The 25,816-nt window shown below is 58.8% G+C and overlaps 2 protein-coding genes across 5 annotated transcripts in view; one reads left to right on the top strand and one right to left on the bottom strand.

The window, feature by feature from the left end:
- The window catches only part of NUP98 (nucleoporin 98 and 96 precursor), a 36,657-nt gene extending 28,098 nt beyond the window's left edge, over positions 1-8,559 (bottom strand). Inside the window, 7 exon segments of the mRNA XM_050970651.1 lie at positions 792-975; positions 1,555-1,662; positions 3,136-3,275; positions 3,998-4,177; positions 4,377-4,478; positions 4,872-4,975; positions 8,405-8,559. Of these exon segments, the coding sequence (XP_050826608.1) occupies positions 792-975; positions 1,555-1,662; positions 3,136-3,275; positions 3,998-4,177; positions 4,377-4,478; positions 4,872-4,944 (787 nt within the window). The 5' untranslated portion in view covers positions 4,945-4,975; positions 8,405-8,559.
- Positions 8,560-8,835: 276 nt separating this feature from the next.
- Positions 8,836-25,546, top strand: PGAP2 (post-GPI attachment to proteins 2). 4 transcript variants are annotated; one of them, XM_018924050.3, is made up of 6 exons: positions 8,836-8,951; positions 11,201-11,374; positions 12,462-12,714; positions 15,750-15,844; positions 23,641-23,749; positions 24,225-25,546. In XM_018924050.3, exons 2-6 carry the CDS (start codon positions 11,210-11,212, stop codon positions 24,353-24,355), a joined length of 753 nt encoding a protein of 250 aa, XP_018779595.1. In that variant the 5' UTR covers positions 8,836-8,951; positions 11,201-11,209; the 3' UTR covers positions 24,356-25,546. The 4 variants fall into 4 exon arrangements, with proteins under 4 accessions (XP_018779595.1, XP_009097221.1, XP_018779596.3 ...); XM_009098973.4 differs by having other exon boundaries at positions 15,750-15,856; XM_050978004.1 differs by having other exon boundaries at positions 8,851-8,961; positions 15,750-15,856.
- The last annotated feature ends 270 nt before the right edge of the window (positions 25,547-25,816 follow it).

Genomic DNA, 25,816 nt, shown 5'->3' with positions numbered 1-25,816 from the left:
ATATCCTGAGCAACAGGGATCATCCAGTGCCACCCCTGCCCTGCCCAGACCCCACCAAGCCCAGCCTGGGCATCCCTGGCAGCGCTGGCCAAAGGCTCCTGGAGCTCTGGCAGCCTCGGGGCTGTGCCCATTCCCTGGGCAGCCTGGGCAGTGCCAGCACCCTCTGGGGAAGAACCTTTCCCTGTTCTGCAGCCTGAGCTGCCCTGGCCCAGCCCCAGCTCTTCCCTGGGTGCTGTCTCTGCTCATCCAACAACCACTTCCATTCCTACAGCCTGGAGGATTTGTATGTGTTTACAGTCAAATTCCACAAACACAAATATCAACTACTAGGAAAAAATCCTTCTCTTTGAGGGTGGGCAGGCCCTGGCACAGGGTGCCCAGAGCAGCTGGGGCTGCCCCTGGATCCCTGGCAGTGCCCAAGGCCAGGTTGGACACTGGGGGAGCTTAGAGCAGCCTGGGGCAGTGGGAGGTGTCCCTGCCCATAGCAGGGTAAGACCGGGTGAGCTTCAAGGTCCCTTCTAACCCAAACCATTCTGGGATTCTGTGATCTCTTTACTTTTCAATTTGCACCAAAACCTAATAAAAATCCAACAGCTTTTTCAATTTTTCCAAGAGAAGTAAGAAAACAGATTCCTATGGCAAGGAGCTGCACCAGTCAATGCTGGCAATACAACCAGCACAGCTCTGAGCTCACAGCAGTGTTTCAGCATTTTGCGTCACAAAATTCTAAATGGTTTAACAGAATATTTGCACATGCACTCACAGGAACACCAGGGCCAGGCAGTACTTACTGGTTCCAAAAGCAGTTTTATTCTGCCCATAGGAGAAGCCTGTATTGGTAGTGGAAGAGCCAAAAAGCCCTGTGGCTGTGCTGGACGTGGCAGTGGAAGAACCAAACAAGCCAGCAGTTGCTCCTGCTCCTACAGGATTCGTGGGCCCTTTCCTATTTGCCTGGTAGTCTTCCAAACGGAGTTCCTAGAGGAAAATCCAGCTCTTTTTACCCAGGACAAGGGCAGGCAAATGTCCTTACCACACTCACACAGCACCCCATCTTCACCAAGGTGAAGGCTCTAGAAAAGCTGCAACACCCACATTTTTAAAAGTAAGGACAATAAAAATGGGGCCTGAACTTAGATCCATGTTTTTACTTCGACATCCCAGAGCCTTTTCAGATATTTTATAAATGATCTGTTTTGAAGGGTCAAACAAACCAGCCTGAATAGGAAAGCCTCAGGTTAAATCCTTGGGAATGCTCGTTTATAACAAACAACTGAGTTCTGCCTGGCATCCCGCTGTTATCTCAGCAGAGCAGGGCTGTTCCCAACAGGACCTCATGTCCTTCTGACAAGACGGAATTTCAGCTCTTCCAGACCTGCATCAAGCACTTAAACCCAACTACAATTAACGTGGTGTTGCATTAATTGTTTTACTTGACAACACCTCTTGTGTGTGATACAGACATTGAAGGTTCATTAATATTTTTGCATTAATGAGCACAGACAGTAGCTGAGGCCCAGAAAGGCCTGAGGTAGGGCTGTGTGCCCCTGCACTGACCTCAAGGGACTTGCTCTCGTACTCCTTCATGGCAGTGATGCACTGGTGCTTGGTGTTGATGCTGGTGCTGACGCCGGATTTCACCATGGTGTCGGTGCCGGTCGGGGGCTGCCAGGAACAGAGGAAGGGCCAGGTTAAAATCCAGCCAGACTTGGGAGAACACAGCCACAACTCCCTGCAGATCCTGGGAAATCCTACAGCTAGCAGAGCCCTGAGGCTCTGTGTGATTGCTCTGCCTGGGCAAGACCCCATCTGCAGAGCTGCCCCAGCCCTGGGGCCCGAGAGCAGGAGGATGTGGAGCTCTAGCAGCCAGTCCAGAGCTGCCATGGAGCTGCTCCAGGGCTGCAGCCCCTCTGGAGCCAGGCTGGCAGAGCTGGGGATGCAAAACTGCAGAGAAGGCTCCAGGGAGAGCTCAGAGCCCCTGGCAGGGCCTGAAGGGGCTCCAGGAGAGCTGCAGAGGGACTGGGGACAAGGACAGAGGGACAGGAGCCAGGGAATGGCTCCCAGTGCCAGAGGGCAGGGCTGGGTGGGATCTTGGCAATGAGGAATTGCTCCCTGGCAGGGTGGGCAGGCCCTGGCTCAGGTTGCCCAGAGCAGCTGGGGCTGCCCCTGGATCCCTGGCAGCGCCCAGGGCCAGGCTGGACACTGGGGCTGGCGCAGCCTGGGACAGTGGGAGGTGTCCCTGCCACGGCAGGATGGGGTTTGAGGTCCTTCCCAACCCAAACCTTGCATGATTGCATGGTTTTATGATTCCATCATTATTTGTACAGCTGAGGCCTCACCCAGGTGTGTTCAAGGATGATCAACAGTGGAATTAGTCACAGGAACACTCAAAACAACTCCCAGCAATTCTGCTTTCAGTTTCACTTTAAAAGCAGTTTACCTCAGCTTCTGACACAAATCCTGGAGCTCTGCACGAATTCCAGTATCCCCCCGTTTTTAACAGTGCTATGGAAGTACAAATCAGCAGCACTGCAAGAGCCCAGGCAGCAGCACAGCTCTGCCCCCAAAGCCTCAGTCTTACATCAGCTCAGTCCAGAAATGAAGAGGGATGAGATCTGCATGCACAAGTTTTTGGGGAACAGAGTCCCTCCTCCAGCAGGCCCCAGGTAGCCCAGTTCCTCAAGGCCTCTCTGCTGGGCCACCCTCCAGGACCAACTGCCACAGAACTTTGTAGCAGTTACTGAATCCTGTCTTAAAGGGGACTCGTCCAGAGGAGGCAGCACACCACTCCTCTCCTTCCAGGCCCCCTTCCCAGAGCCAGGCTGGCTCAGCAGAGCTGTGCTGATTCTGACCCATTGCAAGATGTCTCTAACCCTTCTGCTGCCAGCATTTGCCATCCATGGCACCTGCTGGGAAGGCTCAGCTTTAGGAGCTCCTTTACTCTTTCAGTGTTGGCTCTAAACCCAGCAAGCCTGCAATTCTACAGTGGTTGAGAAGGGATGTTTTCAAATCAGTTCAAAACACTTGCAGGTGAACTCATTTTTTCACCTCAATGACCAAGACATCACACAAACAACTGCAAAACTGAATACTTCCCACAGTAAACGGGCTGAAGTAAGAAGAAAGAACAGAACTTACATTAAATTTAATAGTCGTGCCAGTTGGAGCAGCAGTGAAGCTGGTTGGGCCAAAGAGAGAGCCAGATGTGCTCCCAAAGGGGTTGGAAGTGGTGTTGGTGGTCCCAAAGAGCCCTCCACTGCTGGTGCTCGTACCAAAGTCTGAATAAAGCATAAAAAAAATAACAACATCAGTATTACAACAAACCCAAATTAAGTACTTAAAACTTAAACCCTAATACTTTATTCAAACTAGAAACTGGTTTGAAAATGGAAAGAACAGCTGGGAAAAATAATTTGAAAACAAAGCTGGAAGCTGATGGTGCTGCTAATGCAGTTCTCTGCTGCAGAAGTGTCCTTAACTCACCACCCCATAAACACTAGACAAACCACAGCAGTTTCCTTCTACAGCAGTCAGATTCCTTTCTTCCAAGTAGGAAGAAAATAACACACTAACTTTATAATAAAGAGAATCAGCAAGGCTCCTTTTCTTTCTTCAGAAGGGGCTGCAAGCAGTTGCTTTTGCCTTGTGAAATTACAGAAGAGTTTAACAGCATTCCCTGTCTTTTCCTGCCACAGACAAATCCAATTGTAACTGCTCTGTCACAGGATAAAAACCTAAAATCAAACAGCACCTAAACAGTACTCAGCATAAAGAATTCCAACCAACCACCTTCAGCGATTGATTTTAAAACGTAGGGCTGGAATCACAGCTACAGATTCAGGAGCATATGGGCTCCTCCCAGGCTGCTGTGGGCAGAGATGTCACTGTATCCTCCAGGAGAAACACCTCAGCCCCACCCTGACCCCTGTCCCAGCCCCCAGGTACATCCAGCTCCCACTGCTCTCCCACCCAGCAGCAGAGAGGCACGAGTCTCACTCACTTCCAAAACCAGCTGGTTTGTTCTGTGCAAAGGCATTATTCTGGGATGAGAACAGGCTTCCACCAGTGCTGGTGGTTCCAAAGAGGCTGTTTGATGTCCCAGTGGATGTTCCAAAGCCAAAGCCAGTGCTGGTGGAGGAGGTGGCTGGTTGGTTGAACGTGGTGGACCCAAACAACCCTCCTGTAGACAGAAACAGGCTGTTAATCCTTCACAACCTCCTCTGCTTGGGAGCTTTGACAGGTTCTTGCTGCCCCTGGGCTTAGGAGGGTGCTTTTTGGCTCTTTCTGGCTGGTTTTTGTTGAGGATTCTGTGGTTTGGGGCTGCTCCCTTTCTCCCCTCCCTCTCTCCCTCCCTCCCTCCCCAAGCCCCCCGGCAGTACCTGGCTTGGTCTGCGTGCTCCCGAACAGGCTGCCGGTGTTGTTGCTGGAGCCGAAGGCCGAGGTCCCGAAGGCTCCTCCGCTGGTCGTACCAAAGCCAGCATCTGCAAGCACAGCCCAGTGAGCCCCTCAGGCTGCAGCTCCACAAACACCCCCAGAACACACACACTTCTTCCTTCCAGGCCTTCCCAACAAACCCACTACTGAATTGTTCCAGCCCCAAAACACCCCAGTGATACTGCCCTCCCCAAGCACTGCATCTTCCACTCTTCCCAGAGAAGGAATTTCCACAGCAGACACGGAATCCTGGTTGTCTGCTCAAACTGAAAGCTTTGTTAGGGGTGAAGCCTCAGGCTCCTGAGCCTCTTCTAAGTCAGCTGGAACACCCAGCAGCTCCCTCATTCCATACCACGAGGGATCACCACCTCCATGGGATTCTCTGAGCCGCACTCCAGGAAAAGACACCTCATTAAAACCACCTTGGATACTTCACTTACTTTGCCCAAAAGTTGAAGTTGTCCCAAAGCCGGTGCTGCCTCCGAACGGAGTTCCAAAAGATTTGTTAAACATTTTCAGGATGTATCAGGTTTTCTTCCTAGACGTGGAAAGCAGAATTCAGGTTTTATTGAAAGCTCACCCTGCAAACTCATTTTCCATCTCCCTCACTGCCAAGGGCAGCAATCCCACCAGAATTCTTCAGCACCGACCCCATGGCACTGTGTGATTCCAAACCCTACCACAACCCCAGGAGGGTCAAGAGCACCAACATTCCAGTGACACCACAGCTAAGGAGGTGTCACTAAACATCACTGTCCCTAAAATTAAGGTGTCACCCTTAATTATGGCTGGAGTTCCTGCCCATCTCGGCCTGTGTCCTGGGCTGCAGCGATCCCACTGCAATCCTGGGGGTTTCCAGGAACGACTTTCCTGTTCCACTATCTCTGCCAACTGCTTCAAGCACGGCAGAGGGGAATGCACTGCACAGGGATTACAGGAACCCAGCCTCCCTCTGCTTTCCCCTTCTGCACTTCCCAGCAGTTGCTGTCCAGGGGAGTTTGGCTGGGCCCAGTTCCCTGTCCAGCCCCCACGGTTTCTTTACAGCACATTCCCTGCTGCCACTCCCCAGTCTCCTCCCCCAGCACAAACAGATACAAACTCTGCTCCAGCTCTCTGAGTTTGTCAACAAATCCAGCACCATCCCCACAGCTCCTCGGGCACACTGTCAGGGAATTGTGGAGTGTTTTCTTGCAGCTTCACCACTGAAAATTCCAGATTAGCCAAAAATGTGCCAGATTAACAAAAAAAACCAGTACTACCGTGAATAATGTTCATATTATCCCCCAAAAAGCACTACTAGCAACAACAAAAAAAAAAAAAGCTAGAACTAGAAAAACAAAATGCAATGTTAACCCAAAAAAAGCCAAAGTTAAAAAAAGCCAGCATTACCCCCAAAAATGCCATGTTAACCAAAAAGAATGGCTGTAAGGATCCATGAAAAGCCATATTAGCCACAAGAAAATGACAATACTAACTAGAAAAAATACACATTACTAAAATAATGTCTATTAACAAAAGAAATACTAGTGCTACCCCACCCCTCTCCAGATTCAGCAGGAAATGAGGAATTCCCCCACATTCCCAGGTACTCCTGGCAGCAGTAGCCACACACAGCAATGAAGAACTAAGAACATCAGCAGTTCAAGGATGGCCCCCACCAGGAATATTCCCAAGGCAAACAATTCCAGTCAAAGCCAAAGCTGCCCTTTCCCTGTGCCCAAGGCAAGCACAGAGGGACTGGGCACGGCCCAGCACAGCCTCCCCCAGGGAAATGGCTACATCCATGTGCCCATCCTTGAAACTGAAGTGTTTGTTTCCCTAACACCAACAGCACTTTCTGGGAATGGCCAAATCCAGGCTGGGAGCAGCCACAGTCTCCTGCCATCCCTGAGCAGCTGGAGACTACATCAGCCCAGAACAACCAGCCCAATCCGACACTCCCCTGGCAGGGGAACCAAAAAAATGATTTTTAGCGTCACCTCCAACAGACACACAGCACAATTTTGGAGAGTTAAGGGTCTCCACACACCCACAGGCAAATCCTTAGAGGTTTCAATTGCCACAAGAAGAAGAATTTCAGTGAAATGATCCTGGTAAAAGCCAGGAAAAGCTGCTCTGACAAACTCTCAGAGCTCCCCAAGCTGAGAGGAGCTCCTGGGACAGCTCCTCCGGGACACAGTAACACTGCACCCTGAGCCCTCCTCACCTTCTCCCATGGGATCCCCGAGGCTGGCAAAGCCCTCCCAGCCCAGGCAGTGCCAGCTGTGCCCCGTGCCCACCTTGTGCCCAGCCCAGAGCACTCAGTGCCACCTCCAGGGGACACCTGCAGGGATGGGCACTGCAGAGCTCCCTGGGCAGCCCCTGCCAAGGCCTGAGCCCCCTTTCCATGGGCAAATTCCTGCTGCTGGCCAAGCCTCCTCTCAGGGAGTTACGGGAGTGGAAAGGTCCATCCTGCACATCCTTTTCTCCAGGCTGACCCCTCAGCTACCTCCTCACCAGGACCTGCTCCCAAAGACACCCCTCCATTACCATGGACTATCTTCAGCCACCTCCCCTTGTGCCAGTGCAAGTTTCCCTTTCAGGCCTGACAAAAATCACCTGCACTTTCCAGTTGTCCGATGTTGTGACTCTCAGCCTTATCTGCAAATTCACAAGTCACTCATTTTCTGTGGTTCCTCTTTCCTAAGTCACTGTTCTCACATTGTCCTGAGATCACTAAACGCCAAACTCTACCTAAGAAGAAAACTAAAAAATCACATTTTAAGAGAAAACATGTTATGGAAAGATTTCCTCCTCCCACAGCAAGCATTTTGTTCTACTTCAAACCCACCCCTCCTCCCCTGCACTTTGAGAGCAGTTCTGGGCTCCTAAGAGAAAGAGAGACCTGGAGGGGCTGGAGAGTGTCCAGGGCAGGGAATCAAGCTGGTGGGGAGCTGGAGAATTCCTGAGGGAGCTGGGAAGGAGCTGGAGAATTCCTGAGGGAGCTGGGCAGGGGCTGAGCCTGGAGCAAAGGAGGCTCAGGGGGCCCTTGTGGCTCTGCACAAGTCCCTGCCAGGAGGGGACAGCCGGGGGGGTCGGGCTCTGCTCCCAGGGCACAGGGACAGGAGCAGAGGGAACGGCCTCAGGCTGGGCCAGGGCAGGCTCAGCTTGGCCAGCAGCAGGAATTTGCCCATGGAAAGGGGGCTCAGGCCTTGGCAGGGGCTGCCCAGGGAGCTCTGCAGTGCCCATCCCTGCAGGTGTCCCCTGGAGGTGGCACTGAGTGCTCTGGGCTGGGCACAAGGTGGGCACGGGGCACAGCTGGCACTGCCTGGGCTGGGAGGGCTTTGCCAGCCCCAGGGATTTGGGGATTCTGTGAGCCCAAGAGCTGGACCAGAATTAGTAAAACTCGAAGATTCTACACAGCATCCCCCTCCCACTCGCTGCAACCCCAGCTGAGGGAACCCTCACGCCAAAAGGCTCTAATTGAAGTTTAACGGCAACAGCAGAAAATCCCCCAAAACCACCCAAAGAAACCCATGTCATCAACAAAACTTCAAGCCACATGTAACCAAGCTAACTTTAAACTACGACTAATTAACACGATAGTAAATAACTCCCGGCCCCGGGGACAGCCGGGCCGTTACCCGCATCCAGAGCCGCGTATCCCCCGTGGAAAACACCCGGAATCTCCAACCGGACCCGCACCGGGACAACCAAAAAGGCCTAAAAATCCTCAAAAGCGGCCAGGTACTGCGGAGGTAGCCAGGGCACGGCTGCCGGGAAATCCCCCCCGCTCACGGCCTCCCCGCCTCCCTCCGGCCCTCCCTCCGTCCCGGAACCTCCACGCACCCCCCCCCACTCCGGGACCGCCCGGTCTCCCGGCACAAAAGGCCTGGCGGCAGCGCCACAGCCACGCCGGGAGGGCAGGACGGCCAGGCCGCGTCGCGCCCCGCGGGGGGCGGGCAGGGCAGCCGCGGCAGGCCCCGGTGCTCACCGCGGGTGCCGAGAAGCTCCGCTCGGAGCGGCCGGGCCGGGTCGGGCCCGCGGTGCCGCCGCCGCCGCCTCACGGGGCCGCAGCTGCGTCACAGCCCGCGCGCGCACTCCCGGCCTCCCCCGCGTGCCGCCTCGGCGCCGCCCCGCCCGCCGCGCTTCCGCCTCCCATTGGCCGCGCCCACCCGCTCTCACCCTGAGCTCAACGCTGATTGGGCGAGGCGGCGCGGCGCACTGAGCGCCCATTGGCTGAACGGGCTCCGGAGAGGGCCGGGCTTTGCGCCGCGGAAGGGTCCAGAACGGCCCGCGTCGCGGCGCCACCCTGACATCCGGGGCGTTTGAGGGGGCGGGGCTCCTGCTGCGCGGACCAATCGAGTGTCGCGGCGCGCAGGAGCTTGGCCTCGCCTCTTAAAGGGGCCGCAGCGTGGTTGGGGCGGGGGAAGAAGAGGAAGAGGTGGGAGAAAAGGAGGAAGAGGAGGAGGCGGAAAAGGCGGAGGAGGCGTGGTGGGGCTGCCGTTCGGGCCATGGGGCAACGCCACGGGGGCTGAGCGGTGAGCGGGGGTATGCGGGTTTTGGGGAGAGGGTCCCAGGTCTCTGGCGGATGTGGGCTGCGCCGAGGGGTCGCTCACTGCGGGAGCCTGGGGGTCCTGGGGCGGGGGGCGCCTGCGGGGAGCCCGGGGAGGGGTCTCAGGGGGTCTCTGAGGGGGTGTGCGGTCCCCGGGGCAGCTCTCGGGGTGCTGCAGCCCGTCTCCTGCAGGACAGGTCGCGGCCACTCAACACGTGACACAAAAGATTTGCCTTTTATTTTCCCTCTTTGGGTGAGACCCCCGGGGGGAGGGAGGGCAGGGGCTGCGGGGCTCTTGCCGTGGGGTCCCCGGGGTGTCCCACGGCACAGGGAGCTGTGGCCGAGCTCCCCGAGGCAGGAGCAAGGTTCGGGGGTGCTCCATCCCCCGCTCCGAGCTGTGGGGAGCCCTCGGGGGTCCCGGGGAGGAGAGCCTGAGGCGGCAGGGGACCACCTTCCACACCTAGTCCGGCCCTTTGGAGCTTCCCTTTCTCTTTGCTTTAATCCTCAAATAATTCCCACTCTTGGTGCCCCAGCAGCGCGGGTGGGGCTGAGCTCTGCGTTCGTTCTGTGGCCCCTCGGCGCTTGGGGTCCGTGCCTTCACTGGGGCTCGGTACCCCGTTGTGGGGGGCTTTTGGTGCGGACAGAGTGGCCGTGCTGCCCTGGGGCACTGCCCAGACTGATCAGGGATTGTCCATAAATCGGATTTGTCCCGCAGCCGGGCGGTGGGGAGGTGGGATCCATTCCAGCTTGATCCCTCGGGGCTGGGGGACCTCTGTTCTGGGCTCTGCCAGGCTCCCGACGTGCCTGTCCCCATGTTCCCGACCTGATGAGCCCCGGTTTTGCTGCTGTGTGGGGCTTGTGCTGCTCTGACCCTGCAGCCGGGGGTGTGTAGAGTCATGGAATGGCCTGAGCTGAAGGGACCCGCAGGGATCATTGATGAGAGCCCCACCAGCCCCAGCCTGGGCATCCCTGGCAGCACTGGCCAAAGGCTCCTGGAGCTCGGGCAGCCTCGGGGCCGTGCCCATTCCCTGGGCAGCCTGGGCAGTGCCAGCACCCTCTGGGGAAGAACCTTTCACAATACCCAACCTAACCCTGCCCTGGCCCAGCTCCAGGCAGCGCTGCCCGTGCAGGGCCGGGTGCGGCAGGGTGAGCACGGGCCGGGGCAGCCAGGGCCGGGGCAGCCGGGGTGTGCCGGAGGAGCTGTGGCTCCTGGCAGGACTGACAGTGGTGACCCGGCTTTGTCAGCACTGCTCCGAGCGCAGGGAATGGTCTGGATGAATGCCACGGGACAGAGTTCACGTGCCCTTCCTGCCAGATCCCTCTGGAGGGCTGCAGGGAACGGCCCTGCTCTGCCCTGCTCTGCCCTGCTCCCTGCTCTGCCCTGCTCCCTGCTCTGCCCTGCTCCCTGCTCTGCCCTGCTCTGCCCTGCTCCCTGTTCTCTGTGAGTCTCAAGGTGCCCTTTCTTTGGCTGCCCATCCTGCAGCTGTGGGGTCACTCAGGGTGTGAGGGGCTGAGCTGTGTGTCTGTGGGGTCACTCAGGGTGTGGGGGGCTGAGCTGTGTGTCTGTGGGGTCACTCAGGGTGTGAGGGGCTGAGGTGTGTGTCTGTGGGGTCACTCAGGGTGTGAGGGGCTGAGGTGTGTGTCTGTGGGGTCACTCAGGGTGTGAGGGGCTGAGCTGTGTGTCTGTGGGGTCACTCAGGGTGTGAGGGGCTGAGCTGTGTGTCTGTGGGGTCACTCAGGATGTGAGGGGCTGATCTGTGTGTCTGTGGGGTCACTCAGGGTGTGAGGGGCTGAGCTGTGTGTCTGTGGGGTCACTCAGGGTGTGAGGGGCTGAGCTGTGTGTCTGTGGGGTCACTCAGGGTGTGAGGGGCTGAGCTGTGTGTCTGTGGGGTCACTCAGGGTATGATGGGCTGATCTGTGTGTCTGTGGGGTCACTCAGGGTGTGAGGGGCTGAGCTGTGTGTCTGTGGGGTCACTCAGGGTGTGAGGGGCTGAGCTGTGTGTCTGTGGGGTCACTCAGGGTGTGAGGGGCTGAGCTGTGTGTCTGTGGGGTCACTCAGGGTGTGAGGGGCTGTGTGGGGTCCCTGCCCAGGGCTGTGTGGGGCTGGACAGAATCCCAGGGTTTCAAAAAGCCCCCCAGGGTCATCGAGCCCAGCCTGTGACTGATGCCCGCCTTGCCACCCTGCCTAGGGCAGGATGGAGCACCCCAGTCAGACATTTGTTTGTTTATTTCCAGGTTTCCACGATGTTGCAGGTCCCGCTGCCGCTGGATCGGGACGGGATCCTGTTCCGGCTGCGTTTCACCACGCTGGCCCTCGGGACTGTGTTCTGCCCCCTCTTTGGGTTCCTCTTCTGTGTCATCTGGTCTCTGCTCTTCAACTTCCGTGAGACAACTGCGACCCACTGTGGGGTGAGAGACTCCCTGGGAGAAAGCCATGTTCCTGGGGGGTGGCAGAGCTCCTGTGTCCTCCTGGGCTCCTCTCCCTCCTCCTGGGCTCTTCTGTCTCCTCTCCTGCCTCCTCTCCCTCCTTCTGGGCTACCTTCTCCTCTTGGGCTCCTATCCACCTTCTGGATTCCTCTCTTCTCTGGGCTCCTCTCTTGGGCTTTCCCACCAAAGTGTTCCAGAATCCAGAACAAGCTGCATTGTTTCCTTGTCCTTGTGATGCCTCAGGACCGGCAGCAGCAGGTTTGGCTTTGTGCTGGGGCTGAAGGCAGCACAGGCTGGTCATGCTGGTGTCTGCACTGGGCATGCTGGGGGTTATTGCAGTGAGGAATAAAGGTGGGGAAGCTGAAGGGAAGTACGTTGTCCTGGGGAGAGCTTGTTCCAGAGCTGCTGCCTGCAGGTCTGCTGGAGTTAGAGGAGCCACAGTTGTCTGGGGAGGGAGGGCCTGGAGCTCCATGTGGGATGGGATTGGGCTCAGGGCTTTCAGGCTGCTGGATGAGCAGCTGGACCTGAGCTGGGAATGGAGGGCAGGAGACATCTCACTCCAGCAGGAGAATTTTAGCAGGGTCTGGAGTGCCAGGAAAGAGGGAATGGCTTCCCACTGCCAGAGGGCAGGGCTGGGTGGGATCTTGGGAATTGTTCCCTGGCAGGGTGGGCAGGCCTTGGCACAGGGTGCCCAGAGCAGCTGGGGCTGCCCCTGGATCCCTGGCAGTGCCCAAGGCCAGGCTGGACACTGGGGCTGGGAGCACCTGGGACAGTGGGAGGTGTCTTTGGGCCTTAAGGTCCTTCCATCTGAAACATTTCTGGGATTCTATGGACAGTCAGGAGTGTAAAAGCAGGAAACCTGAGCAGGTACCTGGGCAGAGCCCCTCAGCACCCCAGGGCTGCCCCAGCAGGGCTGTGGGATCCACGACCCCGCTGCCACGATTCATTCCCTGCTTTGGGGCTAGGAATGAGCTCATTCAGAATTACAAAAAGGACCGTTTCAGTGCCTGGGAGAGCTGACAGCGAGGCTGTGCCGTGTGCCTGTCCCCACGAGCCCGTGTCCCCGCAGGTGCCCAACTACCTGCCGTCCATCAGCGCGGCCATCGGGGGCGAGACCCCGCAGCGCTACGTGTGGCGCCTGTGCATCGGCCTGCACTCGGCCCCGCGCGTCCTCGTGGCCGTGGCCTACTGGAACCACTACCAGAGCTGCCACTGCCCCCACCCCCGCTACCTGCGCCTGTGCCACGTCACCCTGCTGCTCAACCTGCTCGAGAACTTCGCCCTCCTCATCCTCACCTACGTGTCCTCCACCGAAAACTATGGTAGGTGTCACCCCCCGCTCGGGCCCTGCCCTGCTGCGCCCTGCCTTGGGCCGCTGCTCTGCAATGAGGCAGCTAGGAGAGAAAAAACAGGTAAAAGCCCCCGGAGATTCCACTGAAGTTAGTAGTTATAGAGGAGTTAAGTGTGCATAGCATGCAAATAGCCCTGCTCTTCCCACAGCTCTTGGTTGCTGATGCTTGGTTGAAGCCATGGGTTCAGGTTGGGGATGAAGCCTGGACCAGGCCTTGGCACCTGGTTCCACCCGTGTTCCCCAGCCTGATCCAGAGCTGAGGGCAGGTGGGCGAGGTGGGTCAGACCCTCCATCCCCACAGCAGGGCTGGGCTCTGAGCTGGCTCTGCTCCAGCTGCCTTCACATACCCTCCCCAAGAATTTCTGGGCAAAATTTCATAGAATCACAGAATGCCAGACTGGTTTGCATTGAGAAGGGACCTCACAGCCCACCCATGGCAGAGACACCTCCCACTGTGCCAGGTTGCTCCCAGCCCCAGTGTCCAACCTGGCCCTGGGCACTGCCAGGGATCCAGGGGCAGCCCCAGATGTTCTGGACACCCTGGGCCAGGGCCTGCCCACCCTGCCAGGGAACAATTCCTCATTGCCAAGGTCCCACCCAGCCCTGCCCTCTGGCACTGGGAGCCATTCCCTGGCTCCTGTCCCTCCAAGCTTTGTCCCCAGTCCCTCTGCAGCTCTCCTGGAGCCCCTTCAGGCCCTGCCAGGGGCTCTGAGCTCTCCCTGGAGCCTTCTCTGCAGGTGAGCACCCCCAGCTCTCCCAGCCTGGCTCCAGAGCAGAGGGGCTTCAGCCCTCTAATAGCTCCTGGAAACAGAATCAGAGTTGTTCAGGTTGAATCCATGTGTCCAGAACCTGGCCACGACAGGCTGGGAAATTCTCTTCCCCTACATGGTCTCATCTCAGAGGAACATAGGTGCCAGTGCTGGTCTGCAGATGCTGTTTCATTGTAGAATCTGGAGGAGGCAGCAGGGGTTAGCTGGAGAGCACTGAAATGCAGGAGCCAGCAAGGTGGTGCTGTCACAGTGGGAACACACCCTGTGCTGGCCTGTATCAGCAGGACAATAGTGTGTTGGCTTTCCCTGCGCAGCAGGATGGTGATGATGGGTATTGTGTCCAGCTGTGGGCTGTAGAGGGACTTTGAACAAAGAATGGAGTGCCAGGACAATGGGAATGGCTTTCCACTGCCAGAGGGCAGGGCTGGATGGGATCTTGGCAATGAGGAATTGTTCCCTGGCAGGGTGGGCAGGCCCTGGCACAGGGTGCCCAGAGCAGCTGGGGCTGCCCCTGGATCCCTGGCAGTGCCCAAGGCCAGGCTGGACACTGTGGCTGGAGCAGCCTGGCACAGTGGGAGGTGTCTCTGCCATGGCAGGTGTTGGGATGAAAAGGTTTTTAAGGTCCCTCCCAACCCAAACTGTTGTGGGATTCAGGGCTGTGGTGCTTTGAGCAGAGTCCCAGGATCTCCCTCAGCCTTTGAGGGTGAGGATGGTCTGTGGCAGAGCGCAGAGACTGGGATGGCAGGGCAGGAACCTCCTGCTGATGGAGGTCTGTCAGTGATGGAGAGAGACGGGGACACTGACTCGGTGATCAGAATCCAATTTTACTGTGGGATACAAATGCTTATGTACTGTTTCAGGGAGACTAGTAATGTGTTCTGCAATGATTAGGTTAAAATCACATTCACAAACTTATGCATATAACAACATCCCTTGCTTGCAGAGTTTAATTGGATTTTCTTTTTCTGGTAAACCTGTCTGATTTAATCTTCTTACAATCCAGGTCTAATTTTCAAAGTTCCATTTGCTTTTGCCAAGGCATCCTGTTATCAAATCTGTTATGTTAACCAGGTCCAAAGTCCATCATCTGTCTTGTGTCCCCCAACATTCCAACAGAGGTCTATGTTCTGGGGCCTCTTTCTGTCCAGCTCACCTTCCTTGTCTCCTGCCAGCCTTCCCTGTCCCCGTGGCAAGGTGTCCTCTCATGGCAGGGTCTGCAGCCTGACCTGCCCCAGGGGCTTCTCCAGCTTGTCCGGGCCAGGGCCCTGCCCTTAGAAATCCAGGTGCTGCTTTGAGGTTTGGCCAGCTGGGCCAGCCTGGCCCGGCCCGGTGCAGAGCCCTGGCTGACCCACTTCCTGGGATGCTCACCCCAGACTAATCCCTGGCTCTGGGGAAAGTTTCAGCCCTGAGCTGCTGTGCTCAGGTTAATCATCCCTGCGGGACACCCCAGTCTGACCTCTCCCACCTGCTGGCACCTCACCCCTCGCGTGCTTCCCCTCCCCTGACATGGAGAGGGCAGACAGGGATGGTCATTCCTGGTGTTCGGGTGGTTGGGAATCCAGCCTGAGGTTCAGCTTCTGGAGAAGGGGCTGGGAAGTTCTTTTCAGAGCAGCACTTAAAAAAATCTCTCACCTGAAGGTGCAGGGGTTGTGTGGGGTTTGGGGCCCTGGGAGCAGCTCTGCCTTAGCCTTGCTCCAGCTGCTTTCCCAGCCGGTTCCTGTACCTGGGCTAGTCCAGGTACGCACAAGGCAACCTCAGTGCTGCAGATGAGGCTGCTGCTAATGGGCAGGTAGGTAATACAGGGGGCCAGAAGGTGGACTTTTCTGGATTTTGGACTGACTCTCTCTGCACCCCCCCTTCCCCGTGCCTCAGTTTCCCCATCCCTAGAAAAACAGCGGCAGTGCTGAGCTGCACCCAAGGGTCCCTGAGTTTACAGCCATGTGAAGCCATGGTCCCATAGCACAAAAGCACCCTCCTGGCACTTTGGGATAAATCTTCCAGGCACTTTTATCCCCTTCCAGGCACTTTTATCCCCTTCTAGGGGGCCCCTGAGGCAACATGAACAGGTTATGGAACTGTGCTGTGCCTGTCTCCTGCCAAGACCCCACCAGAATACCAGCATCACCGGGGGTGCTGGGGCTCCCAGCAGAGCACAAAGTCCTCCCCAATCCTGCCCCACATTCCCCTTGTGCTCCTGGCTTGGATTGAGCAGGAAACCTGTTGTTTGTCAACCCAGCAATCCACGAAAATGCCTTCATCGTGTTCATCACGTCGGCCCTGGGCCACATGCTGCTCACCTGCATCCTCTGGAGAATGACTAAGAAACACACAGTAAGTCCAGAGGTACAGACACTTTCCTTTCTTCTCTCTGTGCTGGGAGCTGGGAGGGGGCTCTGGGCTGGCACTGAAGGGCTTTGGCTGTCCTTGCTTGTGAAATAACCCTGAGCAGGTGCTAGAGGAGCCAACAGCAGCAGGTGAAACAGAAGAACTCACCAAAATCCATTTACCAAATCAAAATGTGAAGGAAGCTTTTGATTTCTTATTTTCTGGTTTTATCATAGAACCACAGAATGGTTTGAGTTGGAAGGGACCTTAAAGCCCACCTAGTGCCACCCCTGCCATGGCAGGGACACCTCCCACTGTCCCAGGCTGCTCCAAGCCCCAGTGTCCAACCTGGCCTTGGGCACTGCCAGGGATCCAGGGGCAGCCCCAGCTGCTCTGGGCACCCTGTGCCAGGGCTTGCCCTTTCTCCTAGGGAAGGATATCCTCCCTAGAATCTGATTAAGTTTTCATTAAGAAGTCATATTGGAAACCACTTAGCATCCCTGTGGATTGGGATTGCTCATTGCTTCTCCATGCCTGTTTCTAAGCTGAAGTTGGCTTCCCTGTGCTGGGAATTGCTGGTCCTGCAAGCTGGGAGCAGTGGGCAGCAGGAGTTGTTCTGCCTTTGCTCCAGAATGACTTGTGAGCTGGATGGCTCTGGCTCCTTTTCTGGGGAAGGTTCAGGGGGTGCAGGGGCTGATTGTGGGGTCAGCAGGTCCAGTGGAGGATCCAGCCAGGGACTCCTGGCCCCATTGCCTGGATGCAGCTTCTATGCTGGTTTGTGGTGTGAGTCCTGGACCATAGGCAGGACATCCAGGTTTGCCCTGGACTGTGGGCATTGGCAGCCACGGGCAGGGCAGGCCATGCAGGTTGGAGGCTGTGGGGTCCTGTTTCTGCACCCATGTGGCTCCTGCACACTTGTCTTCACCTGTGGATCTGGACTGCCTGGATCTCTGTCCTTTCCCCCGGGGATGCTTCTCCCCAGCTGATCCCAGTCCAGCCTTTGTGGTCCCAGTGTTAAATGGGGAGGGGTCCGGGGGTTGTGTTGCCGCAGGAAGGTGACAGTTTGCAGAGCAGAGCCCTTGGGAAGTGTGTGCCTGTGGCCCAGACTGGCAGGCTGCCGAGGGCCAGACAAGCTTCTCCCAAGGGACTGTGAGCAGGGCTGCAGGGTGGGTGCTGTGTCTGGGGTCTGTGTTCCAGCAGGATGAGTGCTGGGGGGCTGAGCCCTGCAGTCCCAGCAGGATGAGTGCTGGGGGGCTGAGCTCTGCAGCACCAGCAGGATGAGTGCTGGGGGGCTGAGCCCTGCAGTCCCAGCAGGATGAGTGCTGGGGGGCTGAGCCCTGCAGTCCCAGCAGGATGAATGCCAGGGTACCCAGCTCTGCAGTCCCAGCAGGATGAGTGCTGGGGTGCCCAGCTCTGCAGTCCCAGCAGGATGAGTGCCGGGGTACCCAGCTCTGCAGTCCCAGCAGGATGAGTGCAGGGGTGCCCAGCTCTGCAGTCCCAGCAGGATGAGTGCTGGGGGGCCCAGCCCTGCAGTCCCAGAGCAGCTCCTGCTCCGTCACCGCTGCTTATCCTCCCCTTCCGCCAATTCACCAAGCCTGTCCCTGCTGCCTGACTCCAGAGACCTGGGAAAGAAGCTTCCAGCAGCTGTTTGGCTGTAAGACTCCTTAGGAAGGCGACTTGTGGAGATGCTGAGAGTCTCTTTGCTCATTGGGAAGTGATCTGTTTTCTCTGCTGATATGGGAATAGCGAGAGCTCGCAGTCATTCCCTGGCAGCTTTCCCACAGCTTCCTTTATTTCTGTCATATTGTTTTGGCTTGACTTTCTTCTGGGTGAGACCTCCAAGGCCCTGGATCTCCTCCCTGCCACGTCACCCACTGGGGCTGGTTCATCTCCCCTGCAACGGGCAGGGGTGAGGCATCCCAGATCCTGGGCTCAGCTTTAGGCCCCTCAAGGCAGGAGGGCCTTTGGGGGGCTGTAGCAAGTCCAGGGAGGGGAATGGAGCTGGGGAAGGGGCTGAAAGAGCTCAGCCTGGAGAAAAGGAGGCTCAGCAGGGAAGTTCTGGCTCTGCACAACTCCTGACAGAAGGGGGTAGCTGGGGATTTGGGCTCTGCTCGCAGGGAACAGTGACAGGACAGGAGGAATCAGCCTCAAACTGTACCAGGGGAGGTTCACATTGGATATTGGTAAAATCACTTCCTAGACAGGGCTGTCCAGCCCTGGCACAGCTTCCCAGGCCAAGGGTGGAGTCCCATCCCTGGAGGTATTTCACAGCTGTGTGGATGTGACACTTGGGGATGTGGATTAACAGTGGCCTTGGCAATGCTGGGGTGCAGTTGTACTCAGTGGTGTCAGAGGGATTTTCCAGCCTCCTTGGTTTCTGTGACTTTACACATGGACTGAAGGAATCTGCACATCCATGGCGGGAAGGACAGGGTACGTGGTGACTCCTTGGCTGAGCATGCCACCACCTGGCACAGTGCCACCACTCACTTCCTCCTCCCATCCTGGAACAACCCTGCTGGTAGAATGGAGCTGCCCTCGGGGCTGCGTGGTCCCCCCAAAGCTGGGGGTTTCCCCGAGGAGACAGGAGCCCTCCAGGGCCAGCCCTGACCTGAGGCCACCGCGGGCGCAGTATCCCTGTGCCAGCTCCAATGTCCCTGCGCCAGCTCTGGTGTCCCCGCCCGCTTCATACGCGGCCACAGGATGGAGCTGTCGCCCAGGGCACGAGGGTGATGGGTAAGGGAGGAGGAAGGCGCTGCGGGCTGACACAGCTCCCAGACCGGCTGTGTCGGGGTGAAGATGGCACAGTGCTTGTCACACCACCAGGCGGCCCCTTTGGCCAAGGGACTCTGGTCACTCTTGGGCTTGTGCCGCCAATTCTTCCCACGGGTCCTCTAGGCCGAGCGGGGTCTCCTGGGGCTTGTCCCACTCTCTGCCTGGATTCCTCAGGCTCCAAGCCCTCTGCTCACGGCTGGTGGCCCTGGCAGGCTTGGCACAGCTCCTGTCACACCCGTGGTTTGCTTGGCTCGGCAGGGTGGGACACGGGAGGTGCCACTGCCACGTCCTTGCCGCATCCAAGGGCTCGAGCAGTGCCAGTGAGCTGCCCATCCACACTCGTGGGGCTGTTTTGGGCCAGGGCACAGCTGATCCCTCCGTGTGCATCACAGCACCTTGGGGACAGAGTCTGGCTCGGTTGGTGTCCCTTGTGGAGCCTTTGTTCACATTTGCTGCCCCCAGCCCTGGAGCTGGCAGCGGCAGGAGGGGACAGGCAAGGGATGGCTCTGGTCCTGCGGTGTTCTGTCCTCCCCTCTTCCCCAGCAGACGGTCCCGACAGGGTTCAGGTTCTCCAGGGCCAAACCTGGGACCAGGACAAGCTCCGTGTGGAGAGGTGGAAGGAGGAAGGAGCAGGGGGCTGTGCCTTCCCTGCCTCATGGCTGGCACTGCTTTTAGTGCTGCTGGTGGGGCCTGAGCTCCCCAGGTCTGGCATTGTAGAAGGGACAGGAATTGGTCTTGCAAAAGCTTCTTGTGTCCGGCAGGGCTCCTGTTGCAACTGGTGTTCTGTGAGGGCAGGAAGGTGCAGAGGAACTGGTTTGTAATGGGGAAGTACAGGCGGTTTCCAGTTTCGAGGTGGCAAATGGTGAGAGAAAGGAAAATAAAGCTCTGTGGGAGGGGAGAAAAGAGAAAGCAGGAGAGAGAAAAGGAGGGGAGGGGGCAAAGCAGAGGAGAGAGATTCTGTGGAAAAGGGAAATGGAGCCTGGGAGCCTTCAGCTGTGGCTGATCCCTGCACCCTGTGCTTGGTGCTTGGCTGTGGTGTGGCAGTGCCCACCTGGGCTGGCAGCTCTGCTGTTCCTGGCTGGCTGCTCGCCCTTACAACCCTCCTTCCCCCCAGCCTTGAGTTGCAGAGCTGGGCAGTGAGGCATAGCAGTTTCACTTCTTGTTTGCAAACACACTTTCCCCCCCAGCTCAGGGATGGTGGCCCCAGCAGACACCAGTGTGTGCATGTGGTGGCCACAGGGCTGGCTGGCTCAGGTCCATCAGAGGAGGCCACGGAGATGCTCAGAGGGCTGGAGCTCTGGAGCCAGGCTGGGAGAGCTGGGGGTGCTCACCTGGAGAGGAGAAGCTCCAGGGAGAGCTCAGAGCCCCTGGCAGGGCCTGAAGGGGCTCCAGGAGAGCTGCAGAGGGACTGGGGACAAGGATGGAGGGACAGGAGCCAGGGAATGGCTCCCAGTGCCAGAGGGCAGGGCTGGGTGGGACCTTGGCAATGAGGAATTGTTCCCTGGCAGGGTGGGCAGGAGCTGGGATGGAATTCCATCCCTGGATCCCTGGCAGTGCCCAAGGCCAGGCTGGACACTGGGGCTGGCGCAGCCTGGGACAGTGGGAGGTGTCCCTGCCATGGGCAGGGCTGGCACTGGGTGGGCTCTGAGGTCACTTGTAGTCGATGCTGTGGCTAATGCAGCTGTGTCCTGCTGTGCCCTTGGCTCCTGGGCTCTGTCCCACCATGTCCCACTCCCCTGGCATCTGCAGGGTACAAGGGCTGAGCCCAGCCCAGGCTGCCGCCAGTGCAAAGGCACGGGAGCCTCTGGGGCACAGCCACCTGTGTCCCCTGGGCCCAGCTGAGCCCCTGGAGCTGGAGCAGGGTGGCTGAGCTGTGTCCCTGCCCAGCAGGGCCGTGTGAGCAGTGGGGACCACAAGCACCTTGGTGACCACGCGTGGTTTCACCCCAGCTCCCCCCAGCGCCCCTGGGAGCTCTGCCGGTGGCTCAGACAAGCCCTCTGTAATTAGCTGAGCTCCGTGTGGGGCCCTTTGGCTCCAGGCTCTCTGCACACACCCGGAAACCCTCCAGGGGAGCTGGGACTGGTGTGTGACACACAGCCCTGCAGGTGCCACTTGTCCCTCAGAAAGGGATGGTGGCTCCCAGGCAGAACCAGTGCCTGGGAGGGCCCTGCAGAGTGAGCTGCTCCTGTTTGAGGTAAGGTCACTGTCATCCCTGTCCCCGTCAGGGACTGGGGGCTAGGCCCAGTTCTTCTCTCTGGAGGCAGTGGAAGAAGCAGGAGGTTCCTGTGCCTCCTTGCAGGTAGCTCACAGCAGCCACCTCAGCCCTCAGAGCTGCATTTGCAGGGCTTGGGGCTCCCCCAGCGTGGGGGAATGAGACCCCCAGTGCCTTCTGTGGGCTGGGAGCAGCATCCCAGTCTGTGCCCCCAGGGCTGGGAGCAGCCACTCTCCCCAAATTGTCCAGCCTCCTGCTCCTGACTCACCTTCCCCTGCTGGGAATGTGCCTCAACCCCGGCCTGCCAGCTGGGCACTAAATATAATTCCCCTGTGCTTTTCTGAGCCAGACACACACGCAGACACGGAGGGCTGGGGTGGCTGTGTGACACTGCTTGCAGGGGCCACGGGTGCCCCAGTCTGAGTTGCCAGGAGGAAGTTGGCAGCCCCAGCTGTGCCAGCCCAGCAGCCACAGCCAAGCCACAGGGGAGCCTGGCACCAGCTCAGCTGGGAGCACCTCGTCCTCAGGATTTTCTTACCCCCCTTTTTCCTCACAGGCAGCCAGAGTTTAGTGGCTTCTTGCCAGGGTGCTTGGAGCTGCCAGCTCCTCTCCAGGGCTCTGACCGGGGGGTTCTTGGTCCTGTCCAGGCTGAGCAATCCCAATTCTCCCAGTCTTTCCTCACAGCAGAGGTGCTCCATCCCTCTAATCTTGGTGCCACCATCTGGCTCCCTGGGTTGTTCCCAGGTGGGGGATCCCCACACAGCTGGGGCCATGGGAAGCAGGGACAGTGCCTGGCGCTGCCTGAGCCCTGAGCAGGGCAGTGGGTCCAGCCCACACCAGCAAGGAGATGGGCAGCTCCTCCAGCCAGCAGCTCCTGGAGCTCCCACCGTGCTGCCCCAAGTGTGGGCTGGCCCTTTCCCTTCCTGCTGCAGCAGGGCAGGGTGGCACTCCAGCTCCCACATCCCACGGGGGTCCCCCTGCTGTGCCTGGGCATCCTGCCCGTGCATGCAGGGACCTTCCCCAAGGTGCCACCTTCCAAGCCAGCTCAGCTCAGCATCGTGGCATGTCACCAGGTGCTGCCCTGTGATCCCCTGGCACTGGGCTGAGCCAGCTGTGCCCTGGAATTAGGGATTAACACCTAATTATCCGTGTGATAATCCCGGCCCAAACCGGGAGAGGGGGAGCTCAGAGGGCACCCAGAGGTACAAGGTCACGGTGGTGACCCGGGGTGGCTCTCACGGGGCCATCTCACGGTCCTGCAGCAGGACCAGGGCGTGGAGCTGGATGAGCCGAGCTTTCTGTGCCTCGGTGCTCCCGGGAGGAGCGGGTCCCGGGAGGCCCCGGCGGAGCTGTGTGGGTGCGGCGGGGCCGCGCCGGGGCTCAGCGCAGCCGTTTGCCGTGGGAGCGCGGTGGCAGCGCTGTGACAGTGTCTGTTCCGAGCCGCTTTTCCGGTGTGAAACTCGGCACCGCGCCCCGGCCCTGACTCGGGGCTCTCTCTGCCGCTCCCGGTGCCGCCGCTGCTCCTCACACCCCGCGCTCGGCTGGGCTGCTGCTGGCCGGGGGGACCGTCAGTCCCAGCAGGAGGGATCAGCCCAGCCCCCGTGGGCTGGGGGTGGCGTCACCCGCGTGTCCCCACACGGTGAAGTGCCCGTGAATCCGTCCTTCCTCTCTGGGTTTTCCTCCCTGGCCGAGCCCCTGGCACGCGTTACAGGGGTAATGGAAAGTGTGATGGGGAAATTTAAATTTTCCTTATTATCAGCACTCCCTCAGAATGGAATCTTTGTCTCACACGAAGCGTCAGGCGAGGGGGAAATTCCCCTCCCACCTGTAACAGCCAGGGCTGTCTGTGGTATCCCCAGCCCCTTCTGTGGGGCTGTCCCCCCGTGCAGCCCCCCTGCTCCAGGGCTCCCCTGCACCCTCCTTGGGCTCCAGACATGGCTTGGGCTTCCTCTGCCCCCCAGGCTGTAGGATCCTTATCCATGACCCTCAGGGTGATGGGAGAAATAGAGGAAGGGAATTGGAGTCAGTACCTGCTGTGGCTGCCAGGGGTCACTGCACCCCCAGCCCCCAGCTTTGGGGTGCTGGGCAGTGGGTTGGGAGCCTATCAGAGGGGACAGGCCTGGCCCCTGGGTTGTCACCAAGGCTGAGCTCTGGGGGCCAGAAGCAGTGAGCTGGGAGTATGGGGCCGCTGGCAGCATCCCCATGCTCTGTTCCTGCCCCATCAGAGGAGGTGCTGGGGGGCAGGATGGGGCCCCTCCAGTGCCAGGGCGGGCTGGGCGAGCTCTCCAGCGCAGCACCCGCCCCAGCTGCCGCCCTTCATGTGGTTTCCTCCTCCCTGCTGCTGTTGAATGAATGAGGGGGTGCAACACCCAGTGAATTCCCTGTGCCCTGGGGCCACCTGCAGCCACCCAGGCCTGGGGATCTGCCTCTGGTAGAGCCTTGGCCCATTCTTGAGGGGTCCCCTGAGCACCCCAGCACAGGGGGCCCCATATTTGTTGGGACCCTGTGACTCCCTCACACCCTGTATTTCCATGTAGGTGTGAGCCCTGTGCACCCCTGGCATCACCCAGCCCTGCCCAAGCCACCCCTGGGGCTGGCCCGGGGGGCTCTGCACAAGGAGCCAGGATGCAGAGACCCCTGGGGCTGTGCAGGGCAAGGGCAGAGCTTCCCTGGGCATGGCATGGCATGGCATGGCATGGCATGGCATGGCATGGCATGGCATGGCATGGCATGGCATGGCATGGCATGGCATGGCATGGCATGGCATGGCATGGCATGGCTGCTCTGTCATCAGCCTGCCCTTGGCCTCTTCCAGGAGCGCAAGTCGTACAAGTGGAAGCAGCTGCTCTTCTTCTTCACCTTCATCACGTTCGCATTCGCCGTGTGCGTTTACTTCCACCACAACTGGTACTGCGGCCCTGGAGGTGAGGGGGCTCCTGGGGGGCATGTGGGGAAGGGGCTGGGTGGTCCCAGAATCACTGAATCACAGGATCCTTAAGGTTGGATGCGATCCCTGGGATCAGCAAGTCCCAGCTGTGCCCCATGCCCACCTTGTCCCCAGCCCAGAGCACTGAGTGCCACCTCCAGGCCTTCCTTGAACACTTCTAGAGATGGGCACTCCAAACTTCCCTGGGCAGCTTCTTCCATGCCTGACCACGCCTTCTATGAAAAAATTCCTGTGATGTCCAAGAATTCTTCCTGTTGTCTGACATTCTCCTACTGTGATGCTTTGCCTTCTCAATCCTAGCCTAGGGAAGCTCCAGGTGCCCAACCACACTTCTTCCCTGGTGGGGTCCAAGCCCTCCTCTGCTGTCCCAAACAGGTGGCCCAGAGACCCCCCCAGCTCCCAGGGCAGATGCAGCTGTGGGTCCCCCTCACCTGCTGTGTTTCCTCTCCCAGTGTACACTGTCTTCGCCTTCCTGGAGTACCTGGTTGTCCTCTCCAACATGGCCTTCCACATGACTGCCTTCTGGGACTTCGGCAACAAGGAGCTGGTGGTGAGCTCGCTGCTGGAGGACAAGCACTTCTAGCCAGCCCCGCTGCTGGGGGCTCCTCTTCCCTGTCCTGCCGGGGCTGGGTGTTTGCTGTGGAGCTGCTGTGAGGATCCTGCCGAGATCCCAGAGTGTCTGTCCCTCCTGCACCTGCAGCTCTGCTCCAGGGAAGCTGCGGGCTCTTCCCAGGGACGCCCTGTCCTCTCCCTCCAGCTCCAGCAGCGCAGGACAGAGGAGGAACCAGGGACCTGCTGCCTGTTGCTTTGGAGAATGCTCCAGGGAGAGCACAATGCTGCTCCCAGTATTGGGGCGCAGGGGTCCAGCCCTGCCCTGTCCTTTCTTGGTCTGAGAGGTCTCACGGTTCCTCCTCCAGGCTGGAAGTCTTGGGGCAAGTCCTCAAAAAGGGCTGGTGGCCTTTTGGGCTGGCTTCAGGCACTGGTCTCCCACTGGGCTGGGGCAGGGTCCTGGCCCGTGTGCCTGAGTGCCCAGGAGGGGAGTGGGAAGGTGCTGGGCCATGCAGGGACTGCCTGGAGCAGGGTGGGAGCACACAGAGCAGAGCAGGTGCTGGGAGCATCCACGTCTTGCCCCTGCCTTCCCCAGAAGCCCTCCCAGCAGCACACACTGTTCCAGGGGTGCTGTGCCCGTTCCTACCCAGTTTGAGGAGGAAGGGTGAGTGTGCTGGTGCTGGAGGTCTTTGCCCCAGTGTCCCCATGGCTTCCCCTGTGCCGTGGGGCTGGAGCTGGGAACTGCTGGGGTTCAGCAGTGCCCCCAGTGTGCTGCTCTGGCTGCCAGGGCACAGGGGACATGGCTGGATGACAGATGGGGGCTGACAGTGTCCCCAAGCTCCTCCTGCAATGCTGCTGGAAGGGGTACCTGGAGCTGTCTTGATTTTGGGGAGGTCTGTCCTTGCTGGGGCTCGTCCCACTCCACCCCTGGCCAGGAAGGACCAGTGTGGGTCCCTCCCTGCCCTTCACCTGAGCACAGGCACCACCAAGAATCCTCTGGGATGTCCCAGTGCTCATCCCAGGGCTGGGCAGAGCCTCCTCCAGTGGGAGCTGTGGGGGCCTGGCAGAGCTGAGGCCGAGCTGGCTTTGAGCAGGTCCTGCTGCACGTGTCCATCCTCAGTGTCCCCATCCATGGGCTCCATCCGTGTCCCTGCATGCGTGTGACGCGCTGCCCCCGCGGCGCCTTGGCTTTGAGGTGGAAATAAAGCACTAAGTATTTTTGTGAGCCCTTGGCAGCCTCCACAGCGTTTCCACCTGGCCCAGCCTGGCATGTCCCTGACACAGCCCTGGAACAGCCAGCAGGTCCAGACCAGCACCATGGGGAGGGTGGGGGCTGGAATGGGGTTCAGGACATGGACCCTGGGCACTGGGGCTGGAGTGTGGGATGTGGATCCTGGGTGTTGGAGCTGGGGTGCAAGATGTGACCCCTGGGTTCTGGGCTGTGGATCCCTGGAGGTGGGGCTCAGGATGCAGATCCCTGCAGGATGTGGGTTGC

Source organism: Serinus canaria, chromosome 1, assembly GCF_022539315.1.
Source record: "Serinus canaria isolate serCan28SL12 chromosome 1, serCan2020, whole genome shotgun sequence".
NCBI classification, from domain to species: Eukaryota; Metazoa; Chordata; class Aves; order Passeriformes; family Fringillidae; genus Serinus; species Serinus canaria.
The sequence above is the reverse complement of the archived record's forward strand: the minus strand, read 5'-3'. Positions and strand labels throughout refer to the sequence as shown.

Coding starts and splice junctions, on each gene's coding strand:
- PGAP2 (XM_009098973.4), top strand. CDS start 11,210: ATGTTGCAGGTCCCGCTGCCGCTGGATCGGGACGGGATCCTGTTCCGG. Junction 12,715..15,749: donor GTCCTCCACCGAAAACTATG/GTAGGTGTCACC, acceptor TTGTCAACCCAG/CAATCCACGAAAATGCCTTC. Junction 23,750..24,224: donor CTGGTACTGCGGCCCTGGAG/GTGAGGGGGCTC, acceptor TTCCTCTCCCAG/TGTACACTGTCTTCGCCTTC.